General features: G+C 39.5%; 1 protein-coding gene across 3 annotated transcripts in view; it reads left to right on the top strand.

The window, feature by feature from the left end:
- oxnad1 (oxidoreductase NAD-binding domain containing 1) overlaps positions 1 to 20,756 on the top strand; it is a 38,527-nt gene that overhangs the window by 10,212 nt on the left and 7,559 nt on the right. For all 3 annotated transcript variants that reach the window (XM_072253647.1, XM_072253646.1, XM_072253645.1), the window contains exons 3-6: positions 4,221 to 4,327; positions 6,523 to 6,664; positions 12,598 to 12,840; positions 18,210 to 18,306. In XM_072253647.1, coding sequence (XP_072109748.1) covers positions 4,221 to 4,327; positions 6,523 to 6,664; positions 12,598 to 12,840; positions 18,210 to 18,306 — 589 coding nt within the window. The remainder of the gene's footprint in view (positions 1 to 4,220; positions 4,328 to 6,522; positions 6,665 to 12,597; positions 12,841 to 18,209; positions 18,307 to 20,756) is intronic.

A 20,756-nucleotide genomic window follows, 5' to 3' on the forward strand; every position in this document is an offset into this window, starting at 1 on the left:
TGGTTGATGCCTGTTCCTGTTTTGTTTTTGTCTGGGGAGGAGGGATTTGGGGATTGATGATTGTGTTGACTTTCTTTTCCTCCTTTGTTTCGTGGCTATCTGGAGAGGAAGAATTTCAGAGTTGTATACTTTGTTAATAAATGCTTAGACTATGAGGAGGGATTGAGTTGTCTGGGACTGTACTCACTGGAATTCAGAAGAATGAGAGGAGATCTTATAGAAACATATAAAATCATGAAAGGGATAGATAAGATTGAAGCAGGAAAATTGCTTCCACTTGTAGGTGAGACTAGAACTAGGAGACATAGCCTCAAGACTGGGGGGGAGTAAATTTTGGGACGGAGATGAGGAGGAACTGCTTTTTGCAGAGAGTGGTGAATCTGTGGAATTCTCTGCCCAATGAAGCAGTGGAAGCTACGTTAGTAAATATATTTAAGACAAGATTAGATAGATTTTTGCATAGTAGGGGTATTAAAGGTTCTAGGGAAAAAGCAGGTAGATGGAGATGAGTCAATGGCCAGATCAGCCATGATCTTATTGAAAGGTGGAGTAGGCTCAACGGGCCAGATGGCCTACTCCTGCTCCTATTTCTTGTGTTCTTGTGAACCTTTGAACCTGCTTTATAAGAGCACTATCATCCTGGTACCTGAGGAAAAGAAGGTAACATGTCTTAATGACTTCTGCCCATGTCTCTAACATCCACCACTGTGAAGTGATTTGAGAGCCTGGTCTTGGCATACAATAACTCCAAACTGCCTGACAAACTCAACTCACTGCAATTCACCAAAACAGGGCTAATGGCAGATACCACCTCCCTGTCTGTACATGGGTATCTTTACTGTCCAAATGCTACAGAGATCAATCTTAGACTATTGTTTATTAATTTACAGCTCTGACATCAATAGTATAATTCCAAGCAAATTCATCACTCAATACCTCCCTTTGCAACTGGAATCTTAACTTCCTGACCAACAGCCCACAGTCAGTAAAGATGGGTACCTCTGCCACTATTATCCTCAACACGGGTGTCTTACAAGGCTGCATCCTTGGCCCATTCCAGCTTGGCCAGATTCTGCTCTAACTCCGTAGTCTTCCCGATCTCAGATAATGAGTCAGAATACAGGAAGAAGATGGAACCTAGTTGTGTGGTGTCTTGACAACACCTTTACTTCAATGTCAGCAAAATAAGCTGGGTATTAACTTAAGAAAGGAGGATGGTGCTCATTCCTGTTTATTTCGAAGGTGCTGAGGTCGAGAGGGTTGAGAGCTTCAAGTTCCTACCATCACCAGCAGTTTGTCCTGGTCCAACTATGTTGACATCAAAGCTAAAAATGCCTCAATTCCTAGGAGGCTAAAGAAGTTTGGCATGTCCTGTTTGATCCTCACCAATTTTTATTGACCATAGAAGGCATCCTGTCCAGATGAAGCAACACACATCAAAGTTGCTGGTGAATGCAGCAGGCCAGGCAGCATCTCTAGGAAGAGGTACAGTCGACGTTTTGGGCCGAGACCCTTCGTCAGGACTAACTGAAGGAAGAACTAGTAAGAGATTTGAAAGTGGGAGGGGGAGGGGGAGATCCAAAATGATAGGAGAAGACAGGAGGGGGAGGGATGGAGCCAAGAGCTGGACAGTTGATTGGCAAAAGGGATATGAGAGGATCATGGGACAGGAGGCCCAGGGAGAAGGAAAAGAGGGAGGTGGGGGGGGGGAACCCAGAGGATGGACAAGGGGTATAGTGAGAGGGACATTACAGGATTGCAACAATGTTTAATGTAGGAATACTTTCATTGTATAGACTAATTCCTAACTAAAATAAAGTGTAATCCTCCATTTATAAATATGGACAGCAGTTCTGACCTGAATGAGATGATTTCTTGTGTTTCAAGAACAGAGATAATTTAAAACAACTTCTATTTCAAATGTTGAATAATTCATTGTAAATGTTAAATCTTTGTGTATAGGAGATGTTTCTAAACTTGACTAACTTCAGTCTGGTGCAAGTCACCTTTATAAAGAACTCTCAAATGTAGACTCTTAAGTATGGAGAAAGCAGAAAACCTCATGTATATAAACTGAAGGGCCTGTTAAGTGAAAGATAGAGGAATTACTTTTCCTAATGCAGTAATACTGAAATGGAGAATGAAATTACACCTGTCCAAATCCCCGCAGCAACCCTGTAATCTATGTCTCGGTGGCTGACAGGACATCCTTAAGGAGGGTGAGCCCGTGCACTTCTGGCTCTGACCTTGCACCTGGCTCAGTACAGAAAACCTGTGCCAACCAATTGGTTGGATTGTTCAAGGACATCTTGAACCTCTCACTGCTGCAGTTGGAAGTTCCCATCTACTTCAAAAGGGCATCGAAGAGCAGGGTGAGCTGCCTCAATGCCGCACTCTGTGATTGTGCTTTGAGAGGTTGGTGATGGCTGGAATTAACTCCTGCACCACCAAGGACCTGGACCCACTGCAGTTTGCCTACTGTCACAACAGGTCCACAATGGACACAGTCTCTCTGGCTCTACAGCTATGCAGGCTGTTGTTTATCGATTACTACATGGCATTCAACACCATCATCCCTTCAGTACTAATAATAAACAAAAACTTCAAAAGTTAGGCCTCTGTACCTGTCCCTGCAACTAGATCCTGGACTTGCTTGTAAAGAAACCCCAGTCAGTGTGGACCAGTAATACACATCTACTCTTTACTGACAATCAATGGAGGCACACTTCATTTTACATGCTTAGCCTACTGTTCTGTTCTCTCAAATTCATGACTGTGTGTCCAGGCACAACTCAACCACCTACCACCTCTCTAAATTTGCCAATGACACCACTATTGTTGGCAGAAATGCAATGAGAAATCGTACAGAAGTGAGATGGATCATAGGCACAAGAGATTCTGCAGATACTGGAAACGTTGAGCAACACATACAACATGCTAGAGGAGTTCAGCAAGTTGGGCAGCATCTATGAAGAGGAATAAACAGTTGACATTTGCAGAGAGCCTGTCTTTTGCGGGGGGACAGAAAGAAGAAACTCGACCAAGCAGTCCTCCAATCTGTACTAGGTCTCACCAATGTAGAGAAGGCTGCACAGGGAGCACCAGATACTCACTGGTAAAGTGTCACCTCACCTGAAAGGACTGTTTGGGACCCTGAGTGGTGGTGAGGGAGGAGGTGCAGGGACAGATGTAGCGGTTGTCATACTATTCATGGGTCTATTGTCTTCATCTAATTCCTCCTTTAACCCTTTGTCTCTTCCACCTATTCCCTCCCAACTTATTACTTCATTTCACGCCCCCCCCCCTCCCCGCAACCCAGCTTCCTCCTCACACGTCTTGCTCATCATCTGCCAGCTTGTACTCCCACTCCCATTTCTTATTCTGGATTCTGCCTCCTTCCTTTCCAATACTGAGGAAAGTCTTGGCCCAAAAAGTTGACTGCTTATTTCCCTCCACAGATACTGTTTGATGTGCTGAGATCCTCCAGCATTGTGTATTTTTCACAGTTTAGTGGTATTGCAGCAATAACCTTGCACTCAACATGAGCTAGATCAAAAAATGACTCTGGACGTCAGGAAGAGCAAGTTGGGAGAACACACACCAGTCCTCATTGAGGGGTCAGTTGTGGAAAGGATGAGCAGTTTCAAATTGCTGGCAGTCAATATCTCGGGGTGTGTTTTGGGCCTCACACATTGATGGCATCACGGATGCAGTACGGTAGAGGCTATATTTCATTAGGAGTTTTGAGAAGATTTGGTATGTCACTCGAGCAAGTTTCTGTAGATGTACTCTGGACAGCATTCTGACTGTTGCATCACCATCCCATATGGAGGCTCTAATGAACAGGATCAAAAGAAGCGGAAAGGGTTCTAGACTCAGCCAGCTCCATCACAGGTACGTCCCTCCCCGCCACTGAGGACATCTTCAAAAGGTGGTGCCTCAAGAAGGTGGTATTCATCTTTAAAGGATCTTCTCCATCTAGAAAACTCCCTCTTCTCAGTGCTACCATTGAGGAGGAGGTACAGAATTCTGAAGACTCTTGCTCATTGTTTTAAGAACAGCTTCTTCCCTCTGCCATGAACACTACCTCACTATTCCTCTTTTGCCTTATTTATTGTAACTAAGAGTATATTTTGTCTTACACTGTTGTACTGCTGCTGCAAAACAACAAATTTCATGATGTATGTCTGTGATAATAAACCTGATTCTACTTTCTTTAGATGGTTGCTGAAGCAAGAGTCTGTGGGATAGTTTATGAATCTAAAACAGTTAAGAGACTACGCCTTCTTGTGATGAACAAAGATTTCACCTTCAAAGCAGGACAGTGGTAAATATTAAATATCATTTGTTTTAATTTCTACTTTGCATTCAAGGTGCTTATTTTGAGTATTATTATTTCTCTGTACACAGTGTAACAGATCTTTATTTTTATGAGAGATTTAGGCACTGGTGACTAGTTCAAATAGGAACCTGCACCAAAAATGTCCAATTCTGATGCAGACAGAAAGTTTAATTACATGAATTTGGATAATTCGATCTACTTGGTTGTCACTTTGGGCAAAACTTAGAGCTGCACGATGATTCTCCTCCCGCTAGTCTACTGTAGCCTACAACTTGCAACATGCAGTCTGTTGAAGTTGTGATCTTTCACCCTTTCCTCAGGTTGTCTGTTTACCTTTGAACTCTTAGAAAACCTCCTTCTCAATGTGCCAGCAGTTCACCCATTTTTAACTTAAAACTGCAATAAATCCAAAATTCTGTAGCTGTGTTTATTTTGCTTGCAGTGAGGTCCATAATCCAAGTTTTGTAATGTCTCTCTAGTTGTACTAATTCGTGTATTTCAAATTATCATCTTCCTCCATGTAATTGGTCTTTAATTCCTTCCCAGCACCACATTTACCCCCTTTTTTTCCACCTTTTCTCAAACCAATTTATCACCAGGTATTTTCCCAGTGTATAGCTTCCAATAACAAAGTAATCATCTTTGCTGCTATCTTTACTTCATAGATGTCTGCTGTTCAAATGCCAAGATCCCCCTGGTAGAAATTCTCACTTCTTTTCAAAGATCCTTGCATTTGGCTGTGCTTTGTTCCTGCTTAATCATTTCTCTTCCCCAGCTAATAAAAGTTACTTTATAAATTGTTCTTGTCCCCTTGCTGAACTGTGTTAACTGTGTTGTGTAGCCAACTTATTGAATAAATATTTTCAATGCTTTTATAACAATTCAGATACAAAACTTAAGTCATGATTTGACCATCGTGTTTGCAAGCAGTTCAGGTCTAACATGACCAGCATAAAAAGTGAGCAAATGTTAAACAACAGTTTCAAAAAGACTGTTTGGCCTAATTGAAATAGTAATGCACGATGAGGAATATGCTGCACCCTGAGGTTATAGATCATGGCACTGTGTATTTCTTTACAGCTTCTGAAAATAGGACAACTGTGAAAGGGTCCATTGCACCCTATTTTGGCATGCCTGATCTCTTCCAAGTTTATTCCATTTAGCATAATTGTTCTGCCTCTCAAAATCATGGAAAGTACCCTACCTATGAAGAAAGGACTTGGTCTTTATAAGGGCTATACAGTGGTCACTTCCACCAGTGATATGGATAGACCTATATGTCATGAGTATTTTAGTGAGAATAAGATCAGTAGATTTATCTGTCAGTTTTTTTTACCTACAGTATGAAGATAAAGCTATGCCAGTCATCCTTTCATAAGAGATCAGCTCTAATTAATTTTCCTTTTCTTCCCTTTTTAAATGTGGGGTAAGGCAGTGTTATGAAAGTAGACTAATTTCTTCTATGACAGTTGAATAAATATAGGTAGTACGTCTAAGTGAATAAACAGTAAGATTGTGAACTGTTAGCTTTGGATTTAGTTGCCAAAAGGAAAAATAGTCTGTAGGATCAAAGCCAATGATGTTGGTCTTTCAAATATTTCTTACCCTGTCACCACATCTATTGAAATCTAAAGCCATTTCTTTCTTTCTTATAGACATCTTTATGCTAACATTCTTTGAGTGATATCCCATCTTTCAACCCTATATACTTGAACTCATCAAAAACCTAGATTTGCAGTATCTCAGTCCAACATGGCCTTAATTTTGAAACATTCATCCTGTTCAAACACTTGCTGCTCCACTTAGGTTAGGTAAAATTAAAGATACAAGAACCTTGAGGTATTACTGTGCATTACTTGATTTTTAGCCTCTTGTGAATCCCAGATTCTACTTGGTCCTTTTGGCAATTATGCTTTTAGTTCTTTTGACCCAAAAGTCTAATATTCCCTCTGTCACCTTTTTTAAAGTTCCATTAAATCACTCATTAAATTCAGCAATTGGTCACATTATTACCTCTATTGGAAGCGTTTACTCATACTTCTCAGGATTCTGAAGGCTAAAGAACTATTAGTTTCAGAAATATTCTACCATTTTAATCAAATGTTTTATTTTGTATAAGTTTCTTATTTTGTGGTGTATTCTTTTGATATAAAAGATAGTATTTTTTTTTGTCATTGAAGGGTAGACTTCTTTATCCCTGGCGTATCAAAAGTTGGTGGTTTTTCCATCTGTTCAAGTCCGGGGCTGTTGGAGAGGGAGAGTGTGGTGGAATTAGCAGTAAAATACAGCAAGCATCCTCCTGCCCACTGGATTCATACACAGGTAACTAAATAAATATCTTAATTTTCAAGAGTTCGTTTTGTTAAGATTTCACCATTAATAACTCAGTGTTACATACTCTATATTGTAAGACCATAAATATAGGAGCGGAATTAGACCATTTGGCCTAATTGAGTCTGCTCCACCATTTCATCATGGCTGATCTATTTTCCTTTTAACTCCAGTCTCCTGCCAACTCCCCATAACGCTTCATGCCCCAACAAATCAAGAATCTTATCAATCTCTGTCTCAAATTCACTCAGTGACTTGGCCTCCACAGTCCCCTGTGGCAATGAATTCCACAGATTCACCACTCTTTCTGGCTAAAGAAATTCCTCCTCATCTCTGTTCTAAATGACAGCTCTCTATTCTGAGGCTGTGCCTACTGGTCCTGGACACCCCCACCATAGGAAACATCCTCATAACATCCACTATTGAGGCCTTTCAACATTCGATAGGTTTCAATGAGATCTTTCCCTCATTCTTCTGAATTCCAATGAATACAGGCTCAGAGCCATCGATCAGGCCTCCTATGGTAACTCTTTCATTCCCAGAATCACTCTTGCGAACCTCCTCTGAACCCTCTCCAATGTCAGCACATTCCTTCTTAGAGAAGACGCCCAAAACTACTTGCAGTGCTCCAAATAAGGCTTCACCGTGCTCCAAGCATCAACAATATATCCTTGCTTTTATATTCTAGTCCTCTCAAAAAGAATGCTAATATCGCATTTCCCTTCCTCATTACCATCTCAACCTGCAAATTAACCTTTGGGGAATCCTACACAAGGACTCCCAAGTCCCTTTGCACCTTAGATTTTTGAATTTTCTCTATTCAGAAAATAGTCTACACTTTACTACTTCTACTAAAGTGCATGACCATACATTTCCCAACACTATTTCATCAGCCACTTCTGTGCCCATTCTCCTAATCTGTCTAAGCCTCCTTGCTTCCTCACCACTACGTGCCCCTTCATGTACTTTCATTTAGTCCACAAACTTGGCCATAAAGCCATGAATTCCATCATCCAAATCATTGACGTGTATTGTAAAAGGAAGCAGCCCCAACATGAAACCCTGTGGAACATCAACCAGAAAAGGCTCCCTTTATTTCCACTCTTTGCCTCCTACTAATCAGCCACTGCTTTATCCATGCTAGTATCTTTCCTGTAATACCACTGACTTCTAACTTGTTAAACAGCGTCATGTGTGGCACCTGTCAAAGACCTGAAAATTAAAGTACACAACATCAACCAATTCTCCTTTGTCTATCCTGTTTGCTATTTCTTAAAAGAATTCTAGCAGATTTGTCAGGCAAGCTTTTCCCTTGAGGAAACTATGCTGATTTCAGCCTATTTTATCATGTGTCTCCAAGTATCCCTAAACCACATCCGTGACAATCGACTCCCAACACCTTTCCAACCACAGGGGTCAGACTAACTGGCTGTAATTTACTTTCTATTGTCTCTATCCTTTCTTGAAGAGTGGAATGACATTTGCAATTTTCCCATCCTGCAGAATCATGCCAGAGTCTATTGATTCTTGAAAAACCATTACTAATGCCTCTGCAATGTCTTCAGCCACCTCTTTCAGAACTCTGGGGTGTAGACCATTTGGGCCAGGTGACTTATATACCTTCAGGCCTTTTGTTTCCCAAGCAGCTTCTCCCTGGTACTGGCAACCTTACTCACTTCTGCCTCCTGACACTTTTGAACTTCCAGCATACTGCTAGTGTCTTCCACAGTGAAGGCTGATGAAAATACTTATTCAGTTCATCCACTATTACTTTGTCCCCCTATTACCACCTTTCCAACACCATTATGCAGCGGCCTGATATCTATTTTCATCTTTCTTTTACTATTTTTGTTAACTTTTTATATATCTGAAGAAATCTTTGGCATCCTCTTTAACATTATTGGCTATCTTACCTTTGTACTCCTTCTGTTCCATCTTTGATTTTTTTTGAGTTGCCTTCTGTTGCTTTTAGAAGCTTCCCAATCCTTAACTTCCCACTAATTTTTGCTCTATTATATGCCCTCTCTTTGGCTTTTATGTTGGCTTTGACTTGTCAGCCATGGCTGCATCATCCTGCTTTTAGAATACGACTTCTTTGGGATGTATCAATCCTGCACCTTCTGAATTGCTCCCAGAAATTTCAGCCACTGCTGCCCTGCCATCGTTCCTGTTAATGTCACCTTCCAATCAGCTTTGGCCAACTCCTCTCTCATGCCTCTGTAATTCTCTTTACTCTACTGTAATACTGCCACGTCTGACTTTAGCTTCTCCCTCTCAAACCATAGGATGAATTCTGTCATATTATGATCATTTTTCCCTAAAGGTTCCTTTACCTTGAGCTCTAATCAATTCTGGTTCATTGCACAACGCTCCATAAGACACAGGAGTAGAATTAGTTCATTTGGCCCATCGAGTCTGCTTCACCAATCACATGGCTGAGCCTTTTCTTTCCCCTAACCTGGCCTTCTCCCCATAATCTTTGATGCCATGTCAAGTCAAGAACCTGTCAATCTCTGCCTTAAATATACCCAACAACCTGGCATCCACAGCTGCATGTGGCAACAAATTCCATAAATTCACCACCCTTTGGCTAAAGAAATTTCTCTGCATCTGTTTTGAAAGGGTGCCCCTCTATCCCTAGGCTGTGCCCTCTGTCCTAGACTCTCCCACCATGGGAAACATCCTTTCCACATCTACTCTGTCTAGGCCTTTCAACATTCAAAAGATTTCAGTGAGATTTTCCCACCCTCATCCTTCTGAATTCCAGCGAGTACAAACCCAGAGCCATCAAATGTTCCTCGTATGATAACCCTTTCATTCCTGGAATCATCCTTGTGAAACTCTTCTGGACCCTTTCCAATGCCAGCACTTTTTTTTTTAAGATGAGGAGCTCAAAACTGTTCACAGTACGCGGTGAGGCCTCACCAGTGCCTTAAAGACTCAGCATCACATCCTTGCTCTTGTATTCTAGACCACTTGAAATGAAGGCTAACACGATATTTGCCTTCCTCACCACTAACTCAACCTGCAAATTAACCTTCAGGGTGTTCTGCACTCAATCTAGAATAGCTGATCTCCTAGTGGGCTTAACCACAAGCTACTCTTAAAAAGCAATCTTGTCAGTGTTCTACAAATTCCCTCTCTTCAAGCACCAATCTGATTTTTCCCAATCTGCCTGCATATTGAAAAACCCCATGACTATCATAGAAAAGGCATATGTCAAAATGGCAATACTATCTCCTGTTGTAATTTGTATTCCACATCTTTGTTACAGTTCAGTGGCCTGTATATAACTCCCATTAGGGTCTTTTTACCTTTGCAGTTTTTTAGCTCTACCCGTAAAGATTCTACACCTTCCAATCCTATGTCACCTGAGGATTTGATTTCATTTTTTACCAACAGTCATCAGCTATAATTTTCTTTCAGTATCTTATTTAAAATTTGTTAGAACTTGGCTTAGAACTTAACCAGTTTAAATCTATAATTTATTTTTAAGTATATAATTTAAAATCAGTTTGAACATAGATTTAAACTGGTTAAGTTCCAAACTATAATTTCCTTTCAGTATATTATTTAAAATTAGTAGGAACATAGATTTAAACTGGTTGACAGAAGTGCATATTTTTGAAGTGTGACCTCCACATTCTGATTCTGATGGATGTAAACCTCATTACCACTAGCTGGTGCTATACCACTATTTCAGTGCCAGAATGTAGTCGTTTGTGAGAAGAGGGAAAAACATGGTTTAACTGTTTTGTTTCTGAAAGAACCTAGTTGAATTAATTTTTTAAAAAATAAAAGCTTGTTGCATAATTAATGATAGATTTCCTTGATGGCACTATTGGATGTAAGTGGTTTAATAATTTTTTCTCCTTATAATTTGGTCAAAAGTGCTACATGCAATTTTAAATCTTTGGAAATTATACAGAACCCTGTGCCCAATCCAAGTCTGAGTTTCAACAGTCATTTTAGCTATGAACTGCTGATATACACAATGTTTAATAAAAATCTTCAGTTAGAAAAGCACATTCTAATGCTTGTGAATGTTTCCTTTTATTTTGTGTTTCTTCAGTGTGGTATGTATAGATAGCTCCGACTCCTTGCTTTTTTTTCCTCTCGTGCTGATGAAGGATCTCTGCCCAAAACATCAGCTGTACTCTTTTCCTGTGATGTGTCTCTTGTTTGTAAAAATGTGGTACTCATTTATTTTGTGTAACTTCTTGTTACTATTTGACTGCTAAGTTAGGAAATGAAACAGTTATTATTACAGATTAGCACTGACTACTGAGATTTCTGCTACAAAGCCAAGGAAATTCTAGTGGAAAACAAAACGAAGTAGAAAACTGAAAATGTTTTTACATATATATATATATATATATATATATTCACAAATGAGGAAGTTGCAGAAACTCTAGCAGTAGAAATTGAACATATATTCTGGGTAGAGTTTAAATTCTGGATTAAAATGTTGCATTGGTAATTCCACTACAAATTGTGCCCAAAATTCTGCAAACAATTTGTGTAATTATTTATAAATTGCCAAATGAAAATTTGCCATAAAATCATACACTTAGACAATACTAAAAAGGCAATTTAAAAAAAAAAGTTCAGGATTGCCCTTCGTATGTTTGAATCCTGTCTTTTTTTGAGTTTGATTATACCTTTCAAAATGGGGTAACCAAAATCATGTTAACAAGTTATATTTACAAGTAAGTTTTTTGTTATTAAAGAGAACTTTTCTGATTAGAGTACAGTAATCAATTCCTTTTTAGATTTTATAGAACATTTATTAATGACATTACAATGTGAGTTTAAGTTAAAGGCATCTTCCATTCTTGCAAATGTGTTGTGATTTGTTTTCAGGATGGGGGCACTTCTACTATAATGCCTTTTGAAATCTCAGAAAATATTAAGAAAAACTGAAGTTGTACTGCAGTTTGAACTGAAAATTGTGTAAGCTACAGAAAATACCAGGCTGCAATCTTTAACATTGACCTCATGATCATTGTTAAGAAACTAGAAATTAAGGGGGAAGCCTTGTATTCATAGTTCAGTGTTAATTGATAATGTATTTACCTTTTTGTGACTCAATTGCTACTTTGGGAATTGATATGCTGATTACATAGAATATGTATACATAAAGACTGTGCAAGCACATGAATGCATTTAAAATGAGCGTGGAGTTGATTTGAAGAGCACGCTGATCGCCTGTAGATGAGATTGCCAATCAAAACTTTGAAGTCCAGCTTCAGGGCTTTCATTTTACTTTATTGTTCCTTCCTCCATTCCACGCTATTTTTAAAGATTAATTTTTTTAAAATCTGTGTTTTGAATACCTATGCTTAACGCTTAACTTTTCCATATCCCCCTTCAAATCCAGAGAGTGTGCATGAGAGAAAGCTGTCTATATTCCAGTCCCCCGAAATGCCTGAAATGGTGCATGGTCCCAATGAAAGTTTGCAATAGGACCTACTTGTGAAAACCAAGCAACTACATTTTGATGGATGTTAGTAACTCTCAACTTATGATAAATCTGAACTCCATCAGGCTGTTAAGTCATCCAGAGATGTGTAGAGCAGGGATGCCCAGCCTTCTTTTTTTTTTAAATGCCATGGACCCTTGCCATTAACCAAGGGGCCTCAGGACCCCAGGTTAGGAACCACTGATTTAGAGGGATCCAAGGTCATGAATACCACAAAAGAGGGAATGGGAGTGAGGGGAAGAAAATGCATTCCTAAATATGTGGCCAAGTTAAAGTCGGAACAGCGTTGGGTTTAATTTCTCACTTAATTTGCAGTATCAAGATATAGTTGTTTGGAAGACAACAGGTATTCAGGAGGCATTTTAGTTTCTTCATAGAGCCTCCCCAAAAGTGGTAGGTTTTTTTTGAAATGCTTTCTTGACAAATATTTTTTCTTTTTTAGTGCAACATTGGTTCAGAGGTAACACTTCGTGTCGGAGGTGATTTCTTCTTTGACCCTCAGCCTTCTGATACTCCGGTGGATCTGTTGTTGGTTGCAGGTGGTGTGGGCATTAATCCTTTGTACTCTATACTCCTGCACATTGCTGATCTCCACAGACTTCAAGAAATGGAGCATTGTAAATACAAACCTGGTTCAGTACATCTATACTTCAGTGCTAAGAACACAGAAGAACTTCTTTTCAAGGTTAGAATTTGTTTTACATCTTTCTTAATCAGTGTGTGAATTGGACAGCTTGTGTAGTCTATGGACTGATGTGTATCGTAGCCATTTAAACTAGTTTACAGCGGACAATTGAATAAGCTTTATTTACATTAATGGTCTAACATTATATTAAATCTGTGGCTTAATTAAATTTCCTTAGCTATGAATTAGAGGTGTAATGCTGCCAATGCAATTTCAACATTTCCTTTACTATGTTGTTCTCTGAAATATTCATGTAAAAGCAATGATGCATGTGGTCCAGTATTTTTCCCATGTTTGAAAATACCTTCAGCCATTAATAATCTGTCATTGCTTGTTGGTGCCATTTCTGACTCTGAAACAGACGCAAAGCCTAATGATAATCAACAAGTTACTAACGTGTCCACGTACCTTTTGCAAACGTTTAATACTTCAGTTTAAAATACACGTGGAAATTTGAAATTAATCCTTTGCTTATGGAATTTGCATAAATTGTGCTATCTTTAGACCTCTCTTCCTATTTCCCACCTTTCTCTAACAGCACTAACAGAATTAAGGATGTTACAGCAACATGGTATTAAGTTTTATTGATACTTTTAGTTGCTTAAACATTTTTTAGTTTTTTTAAAAAACTGTACTACTTTTCAGCATAATTGTATAAGGGCTAAGAGTTGTAAAAGAGCGCCTGAAGGCTTTGTGTGTCAATGCAAGGAGCATTCGTAATAAGGTGGATGAATTGAAAGTGCAGATTGTTATTAATGATTATGATATAGTTGAGATTACAGAGACATGGCTCCAGGGTGACCAGGGATGGGAGCTCAACGTTCAGGGATATTCAATATTCAGGAGGGATAGACATGAAGGAAGGGGAGGTGGGGTGGCGTTGCTGGTTAAAGAAGAGATTAACGCAATAGAAAGGAAGGACATAAGCCGGGAAGATGTGGAATCGATATGGGTAGAGCTGCGTAACACTAAGGGGCAGAAGACGCTGGTGGGAGTTGTGTACAGGCCACCTAACAGTAGTAGTGAGGTCGGAGATGGTATTAAACAGGAAATTAGAAATGTGTGCAATAAAGGAACAGCAGTTATAATGGGTGACTTCAATCTACATGTAGATTGGGTGAACCAAATTGGTAAAGGTGCTGAGGAAGAGGATTTCTTGGAATGTATGCGGGATGGTTTTTTGAACCAACATGTCGAGGAACCAACTAGAGAGCAGGCTATTCTGGACTGGGTTCTGAGCAATGAGGAAGGGTTAATTAGGAATCTTGTCGTGAGAGGCCCCTTGGGTAAGAGTGACCATAATATGGTGGAATTCTTCATTAAGATGGAGAGTGACATAGTTAATTCAGAAACAAAGGTTCTGAACTTAAAGAGGGGTAACTTTGAAGGTATGAGACGTGAATTAGCTAAGATAGACTGGCAAATGACACTTAAGGGATTGACGGTGGATATGCAATGGCAAGCATTTAAAGGTTGCATGGATGAACTACAACAATTGTTCATCCCAGTTTGGCAAAAGAATAAATCAAGGAAGGTAGTACACCCGTGGCTGACAAGAGAAATTAGGGATAGTATCAATTCCAAAGAAGAAGCATACAAATTAGCCAGAGAAAGTGGCTCACCTGAGGACTGGGAGAAATTCAGAGTTCAGCAGAGGAGGACAAAGGGCTTAATTAGGAAGGGGAAAAAAGATTATGAGAGAAAACTGGCAGGGAACATAAAAACTGACTGTAAAAGCTTTTATAGATATGTAAAAAGGAAAAGACTGGTAAAGACAAATGTAGGTCCCCTGCAGACAGAAACAGGTGAATTGATTATGGGGAGCAAGGACATGGCAGACCAATTGAATAATTACTTTGGTTCTGTCTTCACTAAGGAGGACATAAATAATCTTCCAGAAATAGTAGGGGACAGAGGGTCCAGTGAGATGGAGGAACTGAGTGAAATACATGTTAGTAGGGAAGTGGTGTTAGGTAAATTGAAGGGATTGAAGGCAGATAAATCCCCAGGGCCAGATGGTCTGCATCCTAGAGTGCTTAAGGAAGTAGCCCAAGAAATAGTGGATGCATTAGTGATAATTTTTCAAAATTCGTTAGATTTTGGACTAGTTCCTGAGGATTGGAGGGTGGCTAATGTAACCCCACTTTTTAAAAAAGGAGGGAGAGAGAAACCGGGGAATTATAGACCAGTTAGCCTAACGTCGGTGGTGGGGAAACTGCTGGAGTCAGTTATCAAGGATGTGATAACAGCACATTTGGAAAGCGGTGAAATGATCGGACAAATTCAGCATGGATTTGTGAAAGGAAAATCACGTCTGACGAATCTCATAGAATTTTTTGAGGATGTAACTAGTAGAGTGGATAGGGGAGAACCAGTGGATGTGGTATATTTGGATTTTCAAAAGGCTTTTGACAAGGTCCCACACAGGAGATTAGTGTGCAAACTTAAAGCACATGGTATTGGGGTAAGGTATTGGTGTGGGTGGAGAATTGGTTAGCAGACAGGAAGCAAAGAGTGGGAATAAACGGGAGCTTTTCAGAATGGCAGGCGGTGACTAGTGGGGTACTGCAAGGCTCAGTGCTGGGACCCCAGTTGTTTACAATATATATTAATGACTTGGATGAGGGAATTAAATGCAGCATCTCCAATTTTGCAGATGACACGAAGCTGGGTGGTGGTGTTGGCTGTGAGGAGGATGCTAAGAGGATGCAGAGTGACTTGGATAGGTTGGGTGAGTGGGCAAATTCATGGCAGATGCAATTTAATGTGAAGTTATCCACTTTGGTGGCAAAAATAGGAAAACAGATTATTATCTGAATGGTGGCAGATTAGGAAAAGGGGAGGTGCAATGAGACCTGGGTGTCATTATACACCAGTCATTGAAAGTGGGCATGCAGGTACAGCAGGCGGTGAAAAAGGCGAATGGTATGCTGGCATTTATAGCGAGAGGATTCGAGTACAGGAGCAGGGAGGTACTACTGCAGTTGTACAAGGCCTTGGTGAGACCACACCTGGAGTATTGTGTGCAGTTTTGGTCCCCTAATCTGAGGAAAGACATCCTTGCCATAGAGGAAGTACAAAGAAGGTTCACCAGATTGATTCCTGGGATGGCAGGACTTTCATATGAAGAAAGACTGGATGAACTGGGCTTGTACTCATTGGAATTTAGAAGATTGAGGGGGAATCTGATTGAAACGTATAAAATCCTAAAGGAATTGGGCAGGCTAGATGCAGGAAGATTGTTCCCGATGTTGGGGAAGTCCAGAACGAGGGGCCACAGTTTGAGGATAGAGGGGAAGCCTTTTAGGACCGAGATTAGGAAAAACTTCTTCAAACAGAGAGTGGTGAATCTGTGGAATTCTCTGCCACAGGAAACAGTTGAGGCCAGTTCATTGGCTATATTTAAGAGGGAGTTAGATATGGCCCTTGTGGCTACAGGGGTCAGGGGGTAAGGAGGGAAGGCTGGGGCGGGGTTCTGAGTTGGATGATCAGCCATGATCATAATAAATGGCGGTGCAGGCTCGAAGGGCTGAATGGCCTACTCCTGCACCTATTTTCTATGTTTCTATAGTAATTTATTCTATTAAAGAATTTTTTAAAAGTAAAATCCATATTCCAGAGGTGAAGTTCTCAATAGAGTTTAGTAAACTTGAGGCAAATAAATTTTTATATTTGATGTATGGAGTAGAATACTAGATCATTTGATACACTTCATTCAGAAGGTGATTAGGAAAGGTTAAATGATATCTAATGAGATGATTATCAGTGGCAATATTTGAGGAACAACAAAGATGGTCAAAGTTTCAGAATAGGGAGGTAGGTAGTTTTAATTGATTATTCATGTGAAGTAAGGCTTACTTGAAGAGTGAGCAGGGCATGGAACTTTTACTTCCATGCTGATAACTCCCTTTTTAAAGATATTCAAGGACTGTTTCCACCAGCTTTTAAGAGTAAGAGTTTCTAAGATAAGATTCATTACAAGAAATCATTTCTGCTCATCATTGTCTAAACCTAGGTTCAGCCACAAAAAAATTTCTCCACTTCCACCTTTTCAAGATTCATCAAAATACTGTGTTTCAGTAAAATGACCTAAACTCAAGCAGATGTAAACCAGCAGACAACTTTCCCATTCTATGTATCAGTCTCGTAAGCTTATTGTGAAATACTTCCCATGCACTTGCATCCTTGCATAAGCAAAGAACTGCTACTACAAATGTTACCACAAACGCCATGTATAACTAAAGCACAACCTCCTTAGTTTAGTAATTAAATTCCCCTAGAAATCTTATTTTTCCTACCAAAAATGACACTTCTATATTTCCCATATGATTTTTAATTTGCCAGTTCTCTGAACATCACTTTAAAAGGATAACAAAATTAGCTTTATTTGTCACTTTTTTTTGTCAACCAGCCACACAGTTGTGCTGGAGGCTTCTGGTCAGCGTAGTGTACCCACAGGTTACTAACCCTAATTCATGTCTTTGTATGTGGGAGGAAGCCAGTGCACCTGGAGGAAACTGGAGCAGTGTCGGGTAACACAAATGCTCCTTCCAGGCTGCAGTGGGAAATGAATCCTGATTGCTGGCTTTGTAAAGCCTTGTGCTACCATGCTGCCCATAATAAAGGAATATAGATAGGTGACATTCTTCCGTAACTTTCATATCTACAAAAGTATCTGTATATTTGTGTCATCAGTAACTTTAGCAACTTTAGACATTAGCATTGGAAAGCATTTTGCTCTCTTTGCTTCCATGCTTCTTGATGCAATTTTCTTTTGAAAGAAATGAATCAGGTCTTAACAAAATTTGAAAATAGGTAGCACTTTCTCCTGAGATGCCTCCACTTTTATAGTATGCAGAATATTGACAAAGTGCTGTTTTTTAGCTGGAGAAAAGAGGTGTGGCTACTTTCTTTACTGATTACTTTGCAGCCACGTGATTTCTTAAGTCACTTCAGAGGCAACTATAAAATTGTCAGGGAATAAGGGTAAGGCTGGCATTACTCAATGATAACAGTGAAGCAGTTACATTTTTTTGTAATCATTTGATACTTAGTCATCTCATAAATCATAACAAATTTACTGCATTGATATTCACCGGTTACCTTAATTAAGAGTAGAGTATAGAGCCACTGGATAATTGCTAGTAATTATTACTAAACTGCTATAAATTTAATTCAGTTGGTTCTCTAAGATTTTTATTTTAAGTTCCCATATTTGCTTCACTGGTAATAAGGTTTTCTTAGGTTGGTAAATTCACCTGCCTTTTTTTCCACTTTTTTTGTTCCATTCACTGGCTCTAATGGATGCATTTCTCATTCCTACAGTAAAGTTATTTGTTTAATCATGTATGCTGCAATCTGTCTTCCAGAGAGAGATCATAAACCTAGCAAATGAGTTTTGTGGAAAAATCAGCTGTCATTTTCATGTGACGCAACAGATTTCTGAAATACTGCCTTATGTAACTGGTAAGCTTTAGAAATGTTTTGGTTTTATTGAATTCAGTTTTTAGTAGGTTTAGCATTGTCGCTAATTTTAATCTGGATCAAACAATATATATGAAGCTGATGGATAAGAATTTGTCTTGTGTTGACATTTAATTAAGACTTAATTTTATGAACACAAATATTTTTATTGCAATTGTCACAAATTTATACAATATGCATATAATTTGATGATAATTGCATAGCTCCCATTTCAGCCTTATGACCATACACAGCTGTATGAAAAGTAATCTAATTCTTTGATACAGTACTTTGTATTTGTGGTGAGATGGGTGGAGAAAAGATGGATCAGAATACCAGATAATTAACAGAAAGAGTAGGCAGATATCAGTGTACAAATATACTGTACAATTCCCCAAAAGCAAATGTGTAGTATTTGAGAGGCCAGAGCTCAAGAAAATAGAAATTCAAATCCTTAGCTACCGCGTGAAAGAACTGCAACTGCAGCTCGATGACCCTCGGCTTATATGGGAGAAAGAGGACGTGATGGATAGGAGCTACAGGGAGATAATGGCCCCTAAGTTGCAGGAAATGGGTTCCTAGGTGCCAGGAGAGGAAAATGGAAAAAGCAGCCAGTGCTGAGTACCCCTGTGGCTGTTTCCCTCTATCACTTTAGATGCTGTTGGGGGTGGGGGCTCACCAGAAGGAAGCCATAGCTGAAAGATCATAGTTGAAGGAAGCGTATTGTATCAAAAGAACAGGCAGGTAGGCAGAGGGAGTGGGGGTGGCTCTGTTGGTTTAAAATAAATGAAATCAAATCCTTAGAGCTGACAAAGGATCAGAATGTGTAGAATCCTTGTGGGTAGAGGTAAGACATTGCAAGGATAAACTGACCCCAATGGGAGTTGTATACAGGTCTCTGAACAGTAGCCAGGATGTGGGAGATAAAGCAGGCATGTTAAAAAGGTCCATGTTTCAATAATCATGGGGGATTTCAATATACAATTAGATTTGGAAAATCAGGTTGGTGCTGGATCCCAAGAGAGGAAATTGTAGAATACCCATGAGATGACTTTTTAGAGCAGCTTGTGGTTAAGCCCATTAGGGGAACGGCAATTCTGGATTGGGTGTTATGTCATGAGCCAGGTTTGATTAGAAGCTTAAGGTAGAGGAACCCTTAGGAGGCAGTGATGATAATAATAGAATTCACCTTGAAGTTTGAGAAGAAGTTAAAATTGGATATATCAGTATTACAATGGAGTAAAGGGAGTTATAGGGGCATGGGAGAGAAGCTGGCTAAATTTGATTAGAAGGGGATACTAGCAGGAATGGTGGCAAAACAGCAATGGCTGGTGTTTCTGGGAGGAAATTCAGAAGGTGCAGGAAAGATACATCCCATAGATAAAAGTATTCTATAGGGGGTAATGAGGCAACCTGGCTGACAAGGGAAGTCAAAGACAGCATAAAAGCAAAAGAGGGCATATAATATAGCAAAAATTAGTGGGAAGGTAGAGGATTCTAATAAAGGAAGAAAAGATTAAATATGAAGGAAAATCAGCCAATAATATAAAAGAGAATACACAGTATTTTTCAGATCTGTAAAGAGTTTAAAAAAAAAAAAAAAAAAAAGTGGATATCAATCCACTGGAAAATGATGCTGGAGTAATGGGGAATAAAGAAATGGCAGACGAACTTTAGTATTTTGCATCTGTAAAATGCATCTGTAGAAAGCAGTAGTAGAATGCTAGAAATGTGAGTGTCAGGGGGCAGAAGTGAGTTATTACTAAGGAGAAGGTGCTTGGGAAGCTGGAAGTTCTGAAGGTAGATTAGTCACTGGGCCAGATAAACTATACCCCAGAGTCCTGAAAGAGGTAGCTGAAGAGATTGTGGAGGTAATGGTAATGATTTTTCAAGAATCATTAGATTCTGGAATAGTTCCTGAGGACTAGAAAATTGCAAATATCTCTTTATTTGAAGGCAGAAGAAAGGAAATTATAGGTCGGTTAGCCTGACCAGTGGCTGGGAAGATGACATTTCAGGGTTCTTGGAAGTACTTGATAAAATGGCCCAAAGTCTGCATGGTTTTCTAAAGTGGAAATCTAGCCTGACAAAACAGTTGGAATTTTTGGAGGAAATAACAGGCAGGATAGACAAGGGAGAGTCTGCTGATGTTTATTTGAATTTGCCTTTGACAAGGTGCTGCACATGAGATTACTCAATAAAATAAGAGCCCATAGTATTATGGGAAAGCATTAAAATAGATAAAGATTGAGTTGCAGGAAGTAAAGATTGGGAATAAAGGTTGCCTGTCAGTGACTAGTGGTGTTCTGCGAGGATCGGTGTTGGGACTGCTTCCTTTCACGTTGTATGTCAATGATTTGGATGAAGGAATTGATGACTTTGTGGAATGTTTGCAGACAGTACAAAGATGGGTTGAAGGGCAGGTACTGTTGAGGAAGCAGAAGGATATAGAC

The sequence above is a fragment of the Mobula birostris genome, chromosome 3 (assembly GCF_030028105.1).
Source record: "Mobula birostris isolate sMobBir1 chromosome 3, sMobBir1.hap1, whole genome shotgun sequence".
NCBI classification, from domain to species: domain Eukaryota; kingdom Metazoa; phylum Chordata; class Chondrichthyes; order Myliobatiformes; family Myliobatidae; genus Mobula; species Mobula birostris.